The sequence below is a fragment of the Mobula birostris genome, chromosome 11, assembly GCF_030028105.1.
Source record: "Mobula birostris isolate sMobBir1 chromosome 11, sMobBir1.hap1, whole genome shotgun sequence".
NCBI classification, from domain to species: domain Eukaryota; kingdom Metazoa; phylum Chordata; class Chondrichthyes; order Myliobatiformes; family Myliobatidae; genus Mobula; species Mobula birostris.
In genome coordinates this window covers 40171461-40188391 of record NC_092380.1, presented here as the reverse complement: position 1 = coordinate 40188391, position 16931 = coordinate 40171461, and the positions used below count along the sequence as shown (strand labels likewise).

At 53.1% G+C, this 16931-nt stretch overlaps 1 protein-coding gene across 6 annotated transcripts in view; it reads right to left on the bottom strand.

The window, feature by feature from the left end:
- Positions 1–16931, bottom strand: part of madd (MAP-kinase activating death domain) — a 275897-nt gene that overhangs the window by 71043 nt on the left and 187923 nt on the right. For all 6 annotated transcript variants that reach the window (XM_072272112.1, XM_072272113.1, XM_072272114.1 and 3 more), the window contains one exon: positions 15680–15830. In XM_072272112.1, the coding sequence (XP_072128213.1) occupies positions 15680–15830 (151 nt within the window). The remainder of the gene's footprint in view (positions 1–15679; positions 15831–16931) is intronic.

Below are 16931 nucleotides of genomic sequence, written 5' to 3'. Positions count from 1 at the left end.
TCTTTGTCTGTACCCACTGCTGTGTGTTGGGTCAGCAGTGTCCGTACCCAGTGCCGTGTGTAGTGTCAGTGTCAGTATCCGCTGCTGTGTGTAGGGTCAGCAGTGTCTGTACTCAGTGCTCCGTGTAGAGACAGCAGTGTCTGTACCCACTGCCGTGTGCAGGGTGATCACTGTCTGTACCCAGTGCTGCATGTAGGGTCAGCAGTGTTTGTACCAAGTGGTGTGTGTAGGGTCAGCGGTGTCTGTACCAAGTGGTGTGTGTCGGGTCAGCAGTGTCCGTACCCAGTACTGTGTGTAGGATCAGTAGTGCCCGTAACCAATGCTGTGTGTAGGGTCAGTGTCTGAACCTGCTGCTCTGTGTATGGTCTTTGTCTGTACGCACTGCTGTGTGTCGGGTCAGCAGTGTCCGTACCCAGGGCTGTGTATAGGATCAGTAGTGTCTGTAACCAGTGGTGTGTGTAGGCTCAGTAGTGTCTGTAACCAGTGCTGTGTATAGGGTCAGTGTCTGAACCTGCTGCTGTGTGCAGGCTCAGTGTCTGTACCCACTGCTGTGTGTCGGGTCAGCAGTGTCCTTTCCCAGTGCCGTATGTAGTGTCAGTGTCTGTACCCGCTGTTGTGTGTAGGGTCAGCAGTGTCTGTACTCAGTGCTCCGTATAGAGACAGCAGTGTCTGTACCCACTGCCGTGTGCAGGGTGATCACTGTCTGTACCCAGTGCTGCGTGTAGTGTCAGCAGTGTTTGTACCCCGTGCTGCGTGTAGGGTCAGCAGTGTCTGTACTCAGTGCTGTGTGTACAGTCAGCAATGTCTGTACCCGTTGCTGTGTGTAGGGTCAGTAGTGTCTGTAGCTAGTGGTCTGTGTAAGGCTGGCAGTGTCTATACCAGTGCCATGTGTACAGTCAGCAGTGTCTATACACGCTGCTGTGTAAAGGGTTAGCAGTGTCTGTACCCAGTGCCGTCTGTACAGTCAGCAGTGTCTGTAGCTAGTAGTCTGTGTAGGGCTGGCAGTGTCTATACCAGTGCCATGTATAGGGTCAGCAGTGTCTGTACCCAGTGCTGTGTGTACGGTCAGAGTCTGAATCCAGTGCTGTGCGTAGGGTCAGCAGTGTCTATGCCCAGTCTTCTGTGTAGGGTCAGCCGTGTCTGCAACCAGTCCTCTGTGTAGGGTCAGCAGTGTCTGTACCCAGTCCTGTGTGTACAGTCAGCAGTGTCTGTACCAGTGCCGTGTGTCGGATCAGTAGTGCCCGTAACCAATGCTGTGTGTAGGGTCAGTGTCTGAACCTGCTGCTCTGTGTATGGTCGGTGTCTGTACCCACTGCTGTGTGTCGGGTCAGCAGTGTCTGTACCCAGTGCCGTGTGTAGGGTCAGTAGTGTCTGTACCCAGTGCCGTGTGTAGGGTCAACAGTGTCTGTATCCAGTGCCGTGTGTAGGGTCAACAGTGTCTGTATCCAGTGGCATGTATAGGGTCAACAGTGTCTGTACCCAGTGGCATGTATAGGGTCAACAGTGTCTGTACCCAGTGGCATGTATAGGGTCAGCAGTCTCTGTGCCCAGTCCTCTGTGTAGGGTCAGCAGTGTCTGTAACCAGTACTGTGTGTAGGATCAGTAGTGTCTGTACCTAGTGCTGTGTGTAGGGCTAGCAGTGTCTGAACCAGTGCCATGTGTAGGGTCAGTGGTGCCTGTACCCAGTGCCGTGTGTACGGTCAGCAGTGTCTGTACCCAGTGCTGTGTGTAGGGTCGGAGTCTGAACCCGCTGCTGTGTGTAGGGTCAGTGTCTGTACCCGGCGCCGTGTGTAGGGTCAGCAGTGTTCGTACCCTGTGCTGTGTGTAGGACAGCAGTGTCTGTACCCAGTGCTGTGCGTAGAGTCAGCAGTGTCAGTACCCAGTGCCATGTGTACAGTCAGCAGTGTCTGTACCCAGTGCCGTGTGTAGGGTCAGTAGTGTCTGTACCCAGTGCCGTGTGTAGGGTCAGCAGTGTCTGTAACCAGTGCCGTGTGTAGGGTCAACAGTGTCTGTACCCAGTGCCGTGTGTAGGGTCAACAGTGTCTGTACCCAGTGGCATGTATAGGGTCAGCAGTCTCTGTGCCCAGTCCTCTGTGTAGGGTCAGCAGTATCTGTAACCAGTACTGTGTGTAGGATCAGTAGTGTCTGTACCTAGTGCTGTGTGTAGGGCTAGCAGTGTCTGAACCAGTGCTATGTGTAGGGTCAGTGGTGCCTGTACCCAGTGCTGTGTGTAGGGTCTGAGTCTGAACCCGCTGCTGTGTGTAGGGTCAGTGTCTGTACCTGGCGCCGTGTGTAGGGTCAGCAGTGTTCGTACCCCGTGTTGTGTGTAGGATCAGTAGTGTCCGTATCCAGTGCCGTGTACAGGATTAGTGTCTGAACACGCTGCTGTGTGTAGTGTCAGTGTCTGTATCCGCTGCTGTGTGCAGCGCCAGCAGTGTCTGTACCCACTGTTGTGCGTAGAGTCAGCAGTGTCCGTACCCAGTGCCGAGTGCACAGTCAGCAGTGTCTGTAACCAATGCTCCGTGTAGGGACAGCAGTGTCTGTACCCACTGCCGTGTGCAGGGTGATCACTGTCTGTACCCATTGCTCCCTGTAGGGTCAGCAGTGCCGTATGTAGGTCAGCAGTGACTGTACCCAGTGCTGTGTGCAGGGCAGCAGTGTCTGTACCCAGTGCCATGTGTACAGTCAGCAGTGTCTGTACCCAGTGCTGTGTGTAGGGTCAGCAGTGTCTGTACCCAGTGCTGCGTGTAGGGCAGCAGTGTCTGTACCCAGTGCTGTGTGTAGGGCAGCAGTGTCTGTACCCAGTGCTGTGTGTAGAGTCAGCAGTGTCAGTACCCAGTGCCATGTATACAGTCAGCAGTGTCTGTATCCATGCTGCGTGTAGGGTCAGCAGTGTCTGTACCCAGTGTCGTGTGTAGGGTCAGCAGTGTCTGTACCCAGTCATGTGTGTAGGGTCAGCAGTGTCTGTAACGAGTCCTGTGTGTAGGGCCAGCAGTGTCTGTACCCAGTCCTGTGTGTAGGGTCAGCAGTGTCTGTAAACAGTCCTGTGTGTAGGGTCAGTAGGGTTTGTACATAGTGCTGTGTGTAGGGTCAGTAGGGTCTGTACCAAGTGGTGTGTGTAGGGTCAGCGATGTCTGTACCCAGTGCCGTGTGTACGGTCAGCAGTGTCTGTACCCAGTGCCGTGTGTACGGTCAGCAGTGTCTGTACTCAGTGCCGTGTGTAGGGTCAGTGTCTGTACCCAGTGCCGTGTATAGGGTCAGTGTCTGTACTCAGTGCCGTGTATAGAGTCAGCAGCGTCTGTATCCAGTGCACTGTGTACGGTCAGCAGTGTCTGTACCCAGTGCTGTGTGTAGCAGCAGCAGAGTCTGTACCCAGTTCTTTGTGTAGGAGCAGTAGTGTCTGTACCCAGCCTGTGTGTAGGGTCAGCAATGTCTGACCCCAGTCCTGTGCGTACAGTCAGCAGTGTCCGTACCCAGTGCCGTGTGTAGGGTCAGCAGTGTCCGTACCCAGTACTGTGTGTAGGATCAGTAGTGTCCGTAACCAGTGCTGTGTGTAGGGTCAGTGTCTGAACCTGCTGCTGTGTGTAGGGTCAGTGTCTGTACCTGCTGCTGTATGTCGGGTCAGCAGTGTCCATACCCAGTGCCTTGTGTGGTGTCAGTGTCTGTACCCGCTGCTGTGTGTAGGGTCAGCAGTGTCTCTACCCAGTCCTGTGTGTAGGGTGTGCAGTGTCTGTACCCAGTACTGTGTGCAGGGTCAGCAGTGTCTGTGTCAGTGTCATGTGTAGGGTCAGCAGTGTCTGTACCCAGTGCCGTGTGTACGGTCAGCAGTGTCCGTACCCAGTGCCGTGTGTAGGGTCAGCAGTGTCCGTACCCAGTACTGTGTGTAGGGTCAGCAGTGTCCGTACCCAGTACTGTGTGTAGGATCAGTAGTGTCTGTAACCAGTGCTGTGTGTAGGGTCAGTGTCTGAACCTGCTGCTCTGTGTAGGGTCAGTGTCTGTACCCGCTGCTGTATGTCGGGTCATCAGTGTCCATACCCAGTGCCTTGTGTAGTGTCAGTGTCTGTACCCGCTGCTGTGTGTAGGGTCAGCAGTGTCTCTACCCAGTCCTGTGTGTAGGGTCAGCAGTGTCTGTACCCAGTCCTGTGTGTAGGGTCAGCAGTGTCTGTACCCAGTGCCGTGTGTACGGTCAGCAGTGTCTGTACCCAGTGCTCTGTGTAGAGTCAGCAATGTCTGTACCCAGTGCCGTATGTAGGGTCAGCAGTGTCTGTAGCCAGTTCTGTGCGTAGGGTCAGCAGTGTCCATACCCAGTGCCATGTGTACGGTCAGCAGTGTCTGTACCCAGTCCTGTGTGTAGGGTCAGCAGTGTCTGTAACGAGTCCTGTGTGTAGGGCCAGCAGTGTCTGTACCCAGTGCCATGTGTACGGTCAGCAGTGTCTGTACCCAGTGCCGTGTATAGGGTCAGCAGTGTCTGTACCCAGTCCTGTGTGTAGGGTCAGCAGTGTCTGTAAACAGTCCTGTGTGTAGGGTCAGTAGGGTCTGTACCAAGTGGTGTGTGTAGGGTGAGCAGTGTCTGTACCAGTGCCGTGTGTACGGTCAGCAGTGTCTGTACCCGTTGCTGTGTGTAGGGTCAGCAATGTCTGTACCCGGTGTTGTGTGTAGGGTCAGTAGTGTCCATACCCAGTGCTGTGTGTAGGGTCAGTAGTGTCTGTACCCAGTGCTGTGTGTAGGGCCAGCAGTGTCTGTACCCAGTGCTGTGTTTAGGGTCAGCAGTGTCTGTACTCAGTGCCGTGTATAGAGTCAGCAGTGTCTGTACCCAGTGCAACGTGTACGGTCAGCAGTGTCTGTACCCAGTGCTGTGTGTAGCAGCAGCAGTGTCTGTACCCAGTTCTTTGTGTAGGGGCAGTAGTGTCTTTACCCAGTCCTGTGTGTAGGGTCAGCAATGTCTGACCCCAGTCCTGTGCGTACAGTCAGCAGTGTCTGTACCCAGTGCCGTGTGTACAGTCAGCAGTGTCTGTTCCCATTGCTGTGTGTAGGGAGAGCAATGTTTTTACTCAGTGTTGTGTGTAGGATCAGTAGTGTCCGTAACCAGTGCTTTGTGTAGGGCTAGCAGTGTCTGTACCCAGTGCTCTGTGTAGGGTCAGCAATGTCTGCACCCAGTGCTGTGTGTAGGGCTAGCAGTGTCTGTACCAGTGCAGTGTTTAGGGTCAGCAGTGTCAGTACCCAGTGCCATGTATAGGGTCAGCAGTTTCTATACCCAGTCCTGTGTGTAGGGTCAGCAGTGTCTGTAACCAGTCCTGTGTGTAGTGTAAGTAGGGTGGTGTACATAGTGGTGTGCGTAGGGCTAGCAGGGTCTGTACCAGTGCCGTGTGTAGGGTCAGCAGTGTCTGTACCCAGTGTCGTGTGTAGGGTCAGCAGTGCCTGTAACTAGTCTTGTGTGTAGGGTCAGTAGGGTCTGTACATAGTGGAGTGTGTAGGGCTAGCAGTGTCTGTACCAGTGCCGTGTTTAGGGTCAGCAGTGTCTGTACCCAGTCCTGTGTGTAGGGCCAGCAGTGTCTGTACCCAGTGCCATGTGTACGGTCAGCAGTGTCTGTACCCAGTGCCGTGTATAGGGTCAGCAGTGTCTGTACCCAGTCCTGTGTGTAGGGTCAGCAGTGTCTGTAAACAGTCCTGTGTGTAGGGTCAGTAGGGTCTGTACATAGTGCTGTGTGTAGGGCTAGCAGGGTCTGTACCAGTGCCGTGTGTACGGTCAGCAGTGTCTGTACCCGTTGCTGTGTGTAGGGTCAGCAATGTCTGTACCCGGTGTTGTGTGTAGGGTCAGTAGTGTCCATACCCAGTGCTGTGTGTAGGGTCAGTTGTGTCTGCACCCAGTGCTGTGTGTAGGGCCAGCAGTGTCTGTACCCAGTGCTGTGTTTAGGGTCAGCAGTGTCTGTACTCAGTGCCATGTATAGAGTCAGCAGCGTCTGTATCCAGTGCACCGTGTACGGTCAGCAGTGTCTGTACCCAGTGCTGTGTGTAGCAGCAGCAGTGTCTGTACCCAGTTCTTTGTGCAGGGGCAGTAGTGTCTTTACCCAGTCCTGTGTGTAGGGTCAGCAATGTCTGACCCCAGTCCTGTGCGTACAGTCAGCAGTGTCTGTACCCAGTGCCGTGTGTACAGTCAGCAGTGTCTGTTCCCGTTGCTGTGTGTAGGGAGAGCAATGTTTTTACCCAGTGTTGTGTGTAGGGTCAGTAGTGTCCCTAACCAGTGCTTTGTGTAGGGCTAGCAGTGTATGTACCCAGTGCTCTGTGTAGGGTCAGCAATGTCTGCACCCAGTGCTGTGTGTAGGGCTAGCAGTGTCTGTACCAGTGCAGTGTTTAGGGTCAGCAGTGTCAGTACCAGGTGCCATGTGTAGGGTCAGCAGTTTCTGTACCCAGTCCTGTGTGTAGGGTCAGCAGTGTCTGTAACCAGTCCTGTGTGCAGTGTAAGTAGGGTCTGTACATAGTGCTGTGTGTAGGGCCAGCAGGGTCTGTACCAGTGCCGTGTGTAGGGTCAGCCGTGTCTGTACCCAGTACTCTGATGGGTCAGCAATGTCTGTACCCAGTGCCGTGTGTAGGGTCAACAGTGTCTGTACCCAGTGCTGCGTGTAGGGCCAGCAGTATCTGTACCCAGTCCTGTGTGTAGGGTCAGCAGTGTCTGTACCCAGTGTCGTGTGTAGGGTCAGCAGTGTCTGTAACTAGTCTTGTGTGTAGGGTCAGTAGAGTCTGTACATAGTGGAGTGTGCAGGGCTAGCAGTATCTGTACCAGTGCCGTGTTTAGGGTCAGCAGTGTTTGTAACCAGTCCTGTGTGTAGGGTCAGCAGTGTCTGTACCCAGTGCTGCGTGTAGAGCCAGCAGTGTCTGTACCCTGTGCTGTGTGTAGGGTCAGCAGTGTCTGTACCCAGTGTCGTATGTAGGGTCAGCAGTGTCTGTACCCAGTCCTGTATGTAGGCTCAGCAGTGTCTGTAACGAGTCCTGTGTGTAGGGCCAGCAGTGTCTGTACCCAGTGCCATGTGTACGGTCAGCAGTGTCGGTACCCAGTGCCGTGTGTACGGTCAGCAGTGTCTGTACCCAGTCCTGTGTGTAGGGTCAGCAGTGTCTGTAAACAGTCCTGTGTGTAGGGTCTGTACATAGTGCTGTGTGTATGGCTAGCAGGATCTGTACCAATGCCGTGTGTAGGGTCAGCGGTGTCTGTACCCAGTGCCGTGTGTACGGTCAGCAGTGTCTGTACCTGTTGCTCTGTGTAGGGACAGCAATGTCTGTACCCGGTGTTGTGTGTAGGGTCAGTAGTGTCCGTACCCAGTGCTGTGTGTAGGGTCAGTAGTGTCCGTACCCAGTGCTGGGTGTAGGGCCAGCAGTGTCTGTACCCAGTGCCGTGTATAGAGTCAGCAGCGCCTGTATCCAGTGCTGCGTGTAGGGCCAGCAGTGTCTGTACCCAGTCCTGTGTGTAGAGTCAGCAGTGTCTGTACCCAGTGTCGTGTGTCGGGTCAGCAGTGCCTGTAACTAGTCTTGTGTGTAGGGTCAGTAGGGTCTGTACATAGTGGAGTGTGTAGGGCTAGCAGTGTCTGTACCAGTGCCGTGTTTAGGGTCAGCAGTGTCTGTACCCAGTGCCGTGTTTAGGGTCAGCAGTGTCTGTACCCAGTGCCATGTATAGGGTCAGCAGTGTCTGTACCCAGTGCCATGTATAGGGTCAGCAGTTTCTGTACCCAGTCCTGTGTATAGGGTCAGCAGTGTTTGTAACCAGTCCTGTGTGTAGGGTCAGCAGTGTCTGTACCCAGTGCTGCGTGTAGGGCCAGCAGTGTCTGTACCCTGTGCTGTGTGTAGGGTCAGCAGTGTCTGTACCCAGTGTCGTGTGTAGGGTCAGCAGTGTCTGTACCCAGTCCTGTGTGTAGGGTCAGCAGTGTCTGTAACGAGTCCTGTGTGTAATGCCAGCAGTGTCTGTACCCAGTGCCATGTGTACGGTCAGCAGTGTCTGTACCCAGTGCCGTGTATAGGGTCAGCAGTGTCTGTACCCAGTCCTGTGTGTAGGGTCAGCAGTGTCTGTAAACAGTCCTGTGTGTAGGGTCAGTAGGGTCTGTACATAGTGCTGTGTGTAGGGCTAGCAGGGTCTGTACCAGTGCCGTGTGTACGGTCAGCAGTGTCTGTACCCGTTGCTGTGTGTAGGGTCAGCAAAGTCTGTACCCGGTGTTGTGTGTAGGGTCAGTAGTGTCCATACCCAGTGTTGTGTGTAGGGTCAGTTGTGTCTGCACCCAGTGCTGTGTGTAGGGTCAGCAATGTCTGACCCCAGTCCTGTGCGTACAGTCAGCAGTGTCTGTACCCAGTGCCGTGTGTAGGGTCAGCAGTGTCCGTACCCAGTGCTGTGTGTTCAGTCAGCAGTGTCTGCACCCAGTGCCGTGTGTCGGGTCAGCAGTGTCCGTACCCAGTACTGTGTGTAGGATCAGTAGTGTCCGTAACCAGTGCTGTGTGTAGGGTCAGTGTCTGAACCTGCTGCTGTGTGTAGGGTCAGTGTCTGTACCCGCTGCTGTGTGTAGGGTCAGTGTCTGTACCCGCTGCTGTGTGTCGGGTCAGCAGTGTCCATACCCAGTGCCTTGTGTAGTGTCAGTGTCTGTACCCGCTGCTGTGTGTAGGGTCAGCAGTGTCTCTATCCAGTCCTGTGTGTAGGGTGTGCTGTGTCTGTACACAGTACTGTGTGCAGGGTCAGCAGTGTCTGTACTCAGTGTTGTGTGCAGGGTCAGCAGTGTCTGTACCCAGTGCCGTGTGTACAGTCAGCAGTGTCTGTTCCTGTTGCTGTGTGTAGGGAGAGCAATGTTTTTACCCAGTGTTGTGTGTAGGGTCAGTAGTGTCCGTAACCAGTGCTTTGTGTAGGGCTAGCAGTGTATGTACCCAGTGCTCTGTGTAGGGTCAGCAATGTCTGTACCCAGTCCTATGAGCAGAGTCAGCAGTGTCTGTAGCTAGTGGTCTGTGTAAGGCCCGGCAGTGTCTATACCAGTGCCATGTGTACAGTCAGCAGTGTCTATACCCGCTGCTGTGTGTAGGGTCAGCAGTGTCTGTACCCAGTCCTGTATGTAGGGTCAGCAGTGTCCATACCCAGTGCAGTGTATAGTGTCAGCGTCTGTACCCACTGTTGTATGTATGGTCAGCAGTGTATATACCCAGCAATGTGTATAGGGTCAGCAGTGTCTGTACCCAGTGCTGTGTGTAGTATCAGCAGTGTCTGTATCAGTCCTATGTGTAGGGTCAGCAGTGTTTGTACCCAGTACTGTTTGTAGGGTAAGCAATGTCTGTACTCAGTGCTGTGTGTCCGGTTAGCACTGTCTGTACCCAGTGCTCCGTGTACACTCAGCAGTGTCTGTACCCAGTGCCGTGTGTACACTCAGCAGTGTCTGTACCCAGTTCTGTGTGTAGGGCCAGCAGTGTCTGTACCCAGTGCCATGTGTACGGTCAGCAGCGTCTGTATCCAGTGCACTGTGTACGGTCAGCAGTGTCTGTACCCAGTGCTGTGTGTAGCAGTAGCAGTGTCTGTACCCAGTTCTTTGTATAGAGGCAGTAGTGTCTGTACCCAGTCCGGTGTGTAGGGTCAGCAATGTCTGACCCCAGTCCTGTGCGTACAGTCAGCAGTGTCCGTACCCAGTGCCGTGTGTAGAGTCAGCAGTGTCCGTACCCAGTACTGTGCGTAGGATCAGTAGTGTCCGTAACCAGTGCTGTGTGTAGGGTCAGTGTCTGAACCTGCTGCTGTGTGTAGGGTCAGTGTCTGTACCCGCTGCTGTATGTCGGGTCAGCAGTGTCCATACCCAGTGCCTTGTGTAGTGTCAGTGTCTGTACCCGCTGCTGTGTGTAGGGTCAGCAGTGTCTGTAGCCAGTTCTGTGCGTAGGGTCAGCAGTGTCCATACCCAGTGCCATGTGTACGGTCAGCAATGTCTGTACCCAGTGCCGTATGTAGGGTCAGCAGTGTCTGTACTCAGTGTTGCGTGTAGGGACAGCAGTGCCTGTACCCAGTACTGTGTGCAGGGTCAGGAGTGTCTGTACCCAGTGCTGTGTGTAGGGTCAGCAGTGTCTGTACCCAGTGCCGTGTGTAGGGTCAGCAGTGTCTGTACCCAGTGCCGTGTGTACAGTCAGCAGTGTCTGTTCCTGTTGCTGTGTGTAGGGAGAGCAATGTTTTTACCCAGTGTTGTGTGTAGGGTCAGTAGTGTCCGTAACCAGTGCTTTGTGTAGGGCTAGCAGTGTATGTACCCAGTGCTCTGTGTAGGGTCAGCAATGTCTATACCCAGTCCTATGAGCAGACTCAGCAGTGTCTGTAGCTAGTGGTCTGTGTAAGGCCCGGCAGTGTCTATACCAGTGCCATGTGTACAGTCAGCAGTGTCTATACCCGCTGCTCTGTGTAGGGTCAGCAATGTCTGTACCCAGTGCCGTATGTAGGGTCAGAAGTGTCTGTACCCAGTGCTGTGTGTAGGGTCAGCAGTGTCCATACCCAGTGCCATGTGTACGATCAGCAGTGTCTGTACCCTGTGCTGTGTGTAGGGTCAGCAGTGTCTGTACCCAGTGTCGTGTGTAGGGTCAGCAGTGTCTGTACCCAGTCATGTGTGTAGGGTCAGCAGTGTCTGTAACGAGTCCTGTGTGTAGGGCCAGCAGTGTCTGTACCCAGTGCCATGTGTACGGTCAGCAGTGTCTGTACCCAGTCCTGTGTGTAGGGTCAGCAGTGTCTGCAAACAGTCCTGTGTGTAGGGTCAATAGGGTTTCTACATAGTGCTGTGTGTAGGGCTAGCAGGGTCTGTACCAGTGCCGTGTGTAGGGTCAGCGGTGTCTGTACCCATTGCCGTGTGTACGGTCAGCAGTGTCTGTACCCAGTGCCGTGTGTACGGTCAGCAGTGTCTGTACCCAGTGCCGTGTGTACGGTCAGCAGTGTCTGTACCCGTTGCTGTGTGTAGGGTCAGCAATGTCTGTACCCGGTGTTGTGTGTAGGGTCAGTAGTGTCCATACCCAGTGCCATGTGTACGATCAGCAGTGTCTGTACCCTGTGCTGTGTGTAGGGTCAGCAGTGTCTGTACCCAGTGTCATGTGTAGGGTCAGCAGTGTCTGTACCCAGTCATGTGTGTAGGGTCAGCAGTGTCTGTAACGAGTCCTGTGTGTAGGGCCAGCAGTGTCTGTACCCAGTGCCATGTGTACGGTCAGCAGTGTCTGTACCCAATGCCGTGTATAGGGTCAGCAGTGTCTGTACCCAGTCCTGTGTGTAGGGTCAGCAGTGTCTGCAAACAGTCCTGTGTGTAGGGTCAATAGGGTTTCTACATAGTGCTGTGTGTAGGGCTAGCAGGGTCTGTACCAGTGCCGTGTGTAGGGTCAGCGGTGTCTGTACCCATTGCCGTGTGTACGGTCAGCAGTGTCTGTACCCAGTGCCGTGTGTACGGTCAGCAGTGTCTGTACCCGTTGCTGTGTGTAGGGTCAGCAATGTCTGTACCCGGTGTTGTGTGTAGGGTCAGTAGTGTCCATACCCAGTGCTGCGTGTAGGGTCAGTAGTGTCCGTACCCACTGCTGTGTGTAGGGCCAGCAGTGTCTGTACCCAGTGCTGTGTTTAGGGTCAGCAGTGTCTGTACTCAGTGCCGTGTGTAGGGTCAGTGTCTGTACTCAGTGCCGTGTGTAGGGTCAGTGTCTGTACTCAGTGCCGTGTATAGAGTCAGCAGCGTCTGTATCCAGTGCACTGTGTACGGTCAGCAGTGTCTGTACCCAGTGCTGTGTGTAGCAGCAGCAGTGTCTGTACCCAGTTCTTTGTGTAGGGGCAGTAGTGTCTGTACCCAGTCCTGTGTGTAGGGTCAGCAATGCCTGACCCCAGTCCTGTGCGTACAGTCAGCAGTGTCCGTACCCAGTGCCGTGTGTAGGGTCAGCAGTGTCCGTACCCAGTACTGTGTGTAGAATCAGTAGTATCCGTAACCAGTGCTGTGTGTAGGGTCAGTGTCTGAACCTGCTGCTATGTGTAGGGTCACTGTCTGTACCTGCTGCTGTTTGTCGGGTCAGCAGTGTCCATACCCAGTGCCTTGTGTAGTGTCAGTGTCTGTACCCGCTGCTGTGTGTAGGGTCAGCAGTGTCTCTACCCAGTCCTGTGTGTAGGGTCAGCAGTGTCTGTACCCAGTACTGTGTGCAGGGTCAGCAGTGTCTGTACTCAGCGCTGCGTGTAGGGTCAGCAGTGTCTGTGTCAGTGCCATGTGTAGGGTCAGCAGTGTCTGTACCCAGTGCCGTGTGTACGGTCAGCAGTGTCTGTACCCAGTGCCGTGTGTACTGTCAGCAGTGTCTGTACCCAGTGCCGTGTGTACAGTCAGCAGTGTCTGTACCCAGTGCTCTGTGTAGAGTCAGCAATGTCTGTACCCAGTGCCGTATGTAGGGTCAGCAGTGTCTGTAGCCAGTTCTGTGCGTAGGGTCAGCAGTGTCCATACCCAGTGCCATGTGTACGGTCAGCAGTGTCTGTACCCAGTGTCGTGTGTACGGTCAGCAGTGTCTGTACCCAGTGCCGTGTATAGGGTCAGCAGTGTCTGTACCCAGTGCCATGTGTACGGTCAGCAGTGTCTGTACCCAGTGCCATGTGTACGGTCAGCAGTGTCTGTACCCAGTGCCATGTGTACGGTCAGCAGTGTCTGTACCCGTTGCCGTGTGTACAGTCAGCAGTGTCTTTTCCCGTTGCTGTGTGTAGGGAGAGCAATGTTTTTACTCAGTGTTGTGTGTAGGATCAGTAGTGTCCGTAACCAGTGCTTTGTGTAGGGCTAGCAGTGTCTGTACCCAGTGCTCTGTGTAGGGTCAGCAATGTCTGCACCCAGTGCTGTGTGTAGGGCTAGCAGTGTCTGTACCAGTGCAGTGTTCAGGGTCAGCAGTGTCAGTACCCAGTCCTGTGTGTAGGGTCAGCAGTGTCTGTAACGAGTCCTGTGTGTAGGGCCAGCAGTGTCTGTACCCAGTGCCGTGTATAGGGTCAGCAGTTTCTGTAAACAGTCCTGTGTGTAGGGTCAGCAGTGTCTGTAACGAGTCCTGTGTTTAGGGTCAGCAGCGTCTGTATCCAGTGCACCGTGTACGGTCAGCAGTGTCTGTACTCAGTGCTGTGTGTAGCAGCAGCAGTGTCTGTACCCAGTTCTTTGTGTAGGGGCAGTAGTGTCCGTACCCAGTGCCGTGTGTAGGGCCAGCAGTGTCTGTACCCAGTGCTGTGTTTAGGGTCAGCAGTGTCTGTACTCAGTGCCGTGTGTAGGGTCAGTGTCTGTACCCAGTGCCGTGTGTAGGGTCAGTGTCTGTACTCAGTGCCGTGTATAGAGTCAGCAGCGTCTGTATCCAGTGCATTGTGTACGGTCAGCAGTGTCTGTACCCGGTGCTGTGTGTAGCAGCAGCAGTGTCTGTACCCAGTCCTGTGTGTAGGGTCAGCAATGTCTGACCCCAGTCCTGTGCGTACAGTCAGCAGTGTCTGTACCCAGTGCCGTGTGTAGGGTCAGCAGTGTCCGTACCCAGTGCTGTGTGTACAGTCAGCAGTGTCTGTACCCAGTGCCGTGTGTCGGGTCAGCAGTGTCCATACCCAGTGCCTTGTGTAGTGTCAGTGCCTGTACCCGCTGCTGTGTGTAGGGTCAGCAGTGTCTCTACCCAGTCCTGTCTGTAGGGTGTGCTGTGTCTATACCCAGTACTGTGTGCAGGGTCAGCAGTGTCTGTACTCAGTGTTGCGTGTAGGGACAGCAGTGCCTGTACCCAGTACTGTGTGCAGGGTCAGCAGTGTCTTTACTCAGTGTTGCGTGTAGGGTCAGCAGTGTATGTACCCAGTGCTGTGTGTACAGTCAGCAGTGTTTGTACCCAGTGCTGTGTGTAGGACCAGTAGTGTCTGTATCCAGTGCTCTGTGTAGGACCAGCAGTGTCTGTACCCAGTACTGTGTGTAGGATCAGTAGTGCCCGTAACCAGTGCTGTGTATAGGGTCAGTGTCTGAAACTGCTGCTGTGTGTAGGGTCAGTGTCTGTACCGACTGCTGTGTGTCGGGTCAGCAGTGTCCATACCCAGTGCCTTGTGTAGTGTCAGTGTCTGTACCCAGTACTGTGTGCAGGGTCAGCAGTGTCTGTACCCAGTGCCATGTGTACGGTCAGCAGTGTCTGTACCCTGTGCTGTGCGTAGGGTCAGCAGTGTCTGTACCCAGTGCCATGTGTAGGGTCAGCAGTGTCTGTACCCAGTACTGTGTGCAGGGTCAGCAGTGTCTGTACTCAGTGTTGCATGTAGGGTCAGCAGTGTTTGTACCCAGTGCTGTGTAGGACCAGCAGTGTCTGTACCCTGTGCTGTGCGTAGGGTCAGCAGTGTCTGTACCCACTGTCGTGTGCAGGGTCAGCAGTGTCTGTACCCAGTGCCGTGTGTAGGGTCAGCAGTGTCTGTACCCAGTGCTGTGTGTAGGGTCAGCAATGTCTGTACCCAGTGCCATATGTAGGGTCAGCAGTGTCTGTACCCAGTGCTGTGCGTAGGGTCAGCAGTGTCCATACCCAGTGCCGTGTGTACGGTCAGCAGTGTCTGTACCCGTTGCTGTGTGTAGGGTCAGCAATGTCTGTACCCAGTGCCGTGTGTAGGGTCAGTGTCTGTACTCAGTGCCGTGTATAGAGTCAGCAGCGTCTGTATCCAGTGCCCTGTGTACGGTCAGCAGTGTCTGTACCCAGTGCTGTGTGTAGGGTCAGCAATGTCTGTACCCGGTGTTGTGTGTAGGGTCAGTAGTGTCCCTTCCCAGTGCTGTGCGTAGGGCCAGCAGTGTCTGTACCCAGTGCTGTGCGTAGGGCCAGCAGTGTCTGTACCCAGTGCTGTGTGTAGGGTCAGTAGTGTCCGTACCCAGTGCCGTGTGTAGGGTCAGTGTCTGTACTCAGTGCCGTGTATAGAGTCAGCAGCGTCTGTATCCAGTGCTGTGTGTAGCAGCAGAAGCGTCTGTACCCAGTTCTTTGTGTAGGAGCAGTAGTGTCTGTAACCAGTCCTGTGTGTAGGGTCAGCAATGTCTGTCCCCAGTCCTGTGCGTACAGTCAGCAGTGTCTGTACCCAGTCCTGTGTGTAGGGTCAGCAGTGTCCGTACCCAGTGCTGTGTGTAGAATCAGTAGTGTCCGTAACCAGTGCTGTGTGTAGGGTCAGTGTCTGAACCTGCTGCTGTGTGTAGGGTCAGTGTCTGTACCCGCTGCTGTGTGTCGGGTCAGCAGTGTCCATACCCAGTGCCGTGTGTAGTGTCAGTGTCTGTACCCGCTGCTGTGTGTAGGGTCAGCAGTGTTTGTACCCAGTGCTGTGTGTAGGACCAGCAGTGTCTGTACCCAGTCCTGTGTGTATGGTCAGTAGTGTCTGTACTCAGTCCTGTGTGTAGAGTCAGCAGTGTCTGTACCCAGGGCTGCTATGTGTCTGGCCTGTGGTGTGTGGATCTGCTGCTGTGGTCTGGAATCTCATGCTGCTCTCTTTCAGAGCCTTGGGCATGACATGTCATCCCTTTGTTCAGTCTGGGATGTCAGCAGGCATTGTTGCTGTTCACTGTTGCAGTGGTTTATGGATCGGGAGTTGCTACCTTTCGTGCTGTTTGATATTTCCATCAGATATTCTTTTTGGTTGCCTCCCTTTGCATTTGGCCCTTTCCTTTTCTTATGAAAACTCACCATTGTTGCTGAGTGGTTGTAGTGATGTGCCCCTGGCCAACTGACTGTGCCTTCTTACCTTTGACATAATAGTGAGTGTGGGCGATCTCGAGCAGGGTGAAGACACTGGCCATCCCTCCCAAACCAGCATTGCTATACGAGTGTTCCAAGCTGCCCACACAACACTTCAGTAGGTCCAACATCCCCCGATATACCTTCTTACTGATCTCCTGTAATTACAGGAAAATGCATTAATCAATAGCGTGCAGCAGCTCACAGAATGCACCAGTATCACCCAGTGACAGTGAGGGAAATGGACAGCTCACATAGAGATATCAGCCCACCACTTCAATAGAAGGTTCTGCTGAAGGGTCTTGGCCCAAAACGTTGATTGTGCTCTTTTCCATACATGCCACCTGGCCTATTGAGTTCCTCCAGCATTTTGTGTGTGATTTTTGTCACTGATACTTGGTGAGAAATAAGCAGTATGACAATTCAGAACTGGTCGCTCACTGCAGTTTCAAGCATTCAGGATTGAAGATGCCAGAAATGGCCAGGAGTGAAAATGAAATGACATTCGGCACGGACTAGAAGGGCCCAGATGGTCTGTTTCCGTGCTGTAATTGTTATATGGTTATTACTACTTCAACAAATCAGGAACTACAAAGAATTTGAAAGCATCACAATCGTCTTGAACATTACAATGAAAGTGAAGATTTAGAGGATGCATTCATCAAAAGCATTCTATGATAGCAGTCCATTTGAACATTAGAGATTTTTGATAAGAACAGGCCATTCAGCCCATCAAAGCTTGCAAAGTTCCTAATCACATCATGTCTTGAAATAGCTATCTGCAGTTGGTGTCTGCATTGATTTTTTTCATTTACAGTCAATCAAAAGATTAAAGTGGCATAAACAGGATAAATTCTTCTATCAATTACTATTAGGAACTAATACACAATTTTATGTTATTGTAGAGATATTGGTAGTGTTCTAATTTGTTCTGTATTTCATTTAAAAACAAATTGTGAAAGTGTTTCTTGTCTTTATGCCTTTTTAACTATTTCCATGAATCTTTGGCTAATTGGGGCAGCCGTTTAATTCGGTCAATACCGATGTGTCCCAATTAACTACAAAAACGTAGAATCTGTATATAGTTCTGTTTATGCAACTTATAGTAAATTTTTACATATTGCACTATATTTCTGCCACAGAACAACAATTTTCATGACAAGCATCAGCCATGATAAACCTGATTCTAATTTCCACGGTCTGATATTGGTCCATTTCACACGCTATGACCAAGTTCCATACTACATGAAGGATGCCTT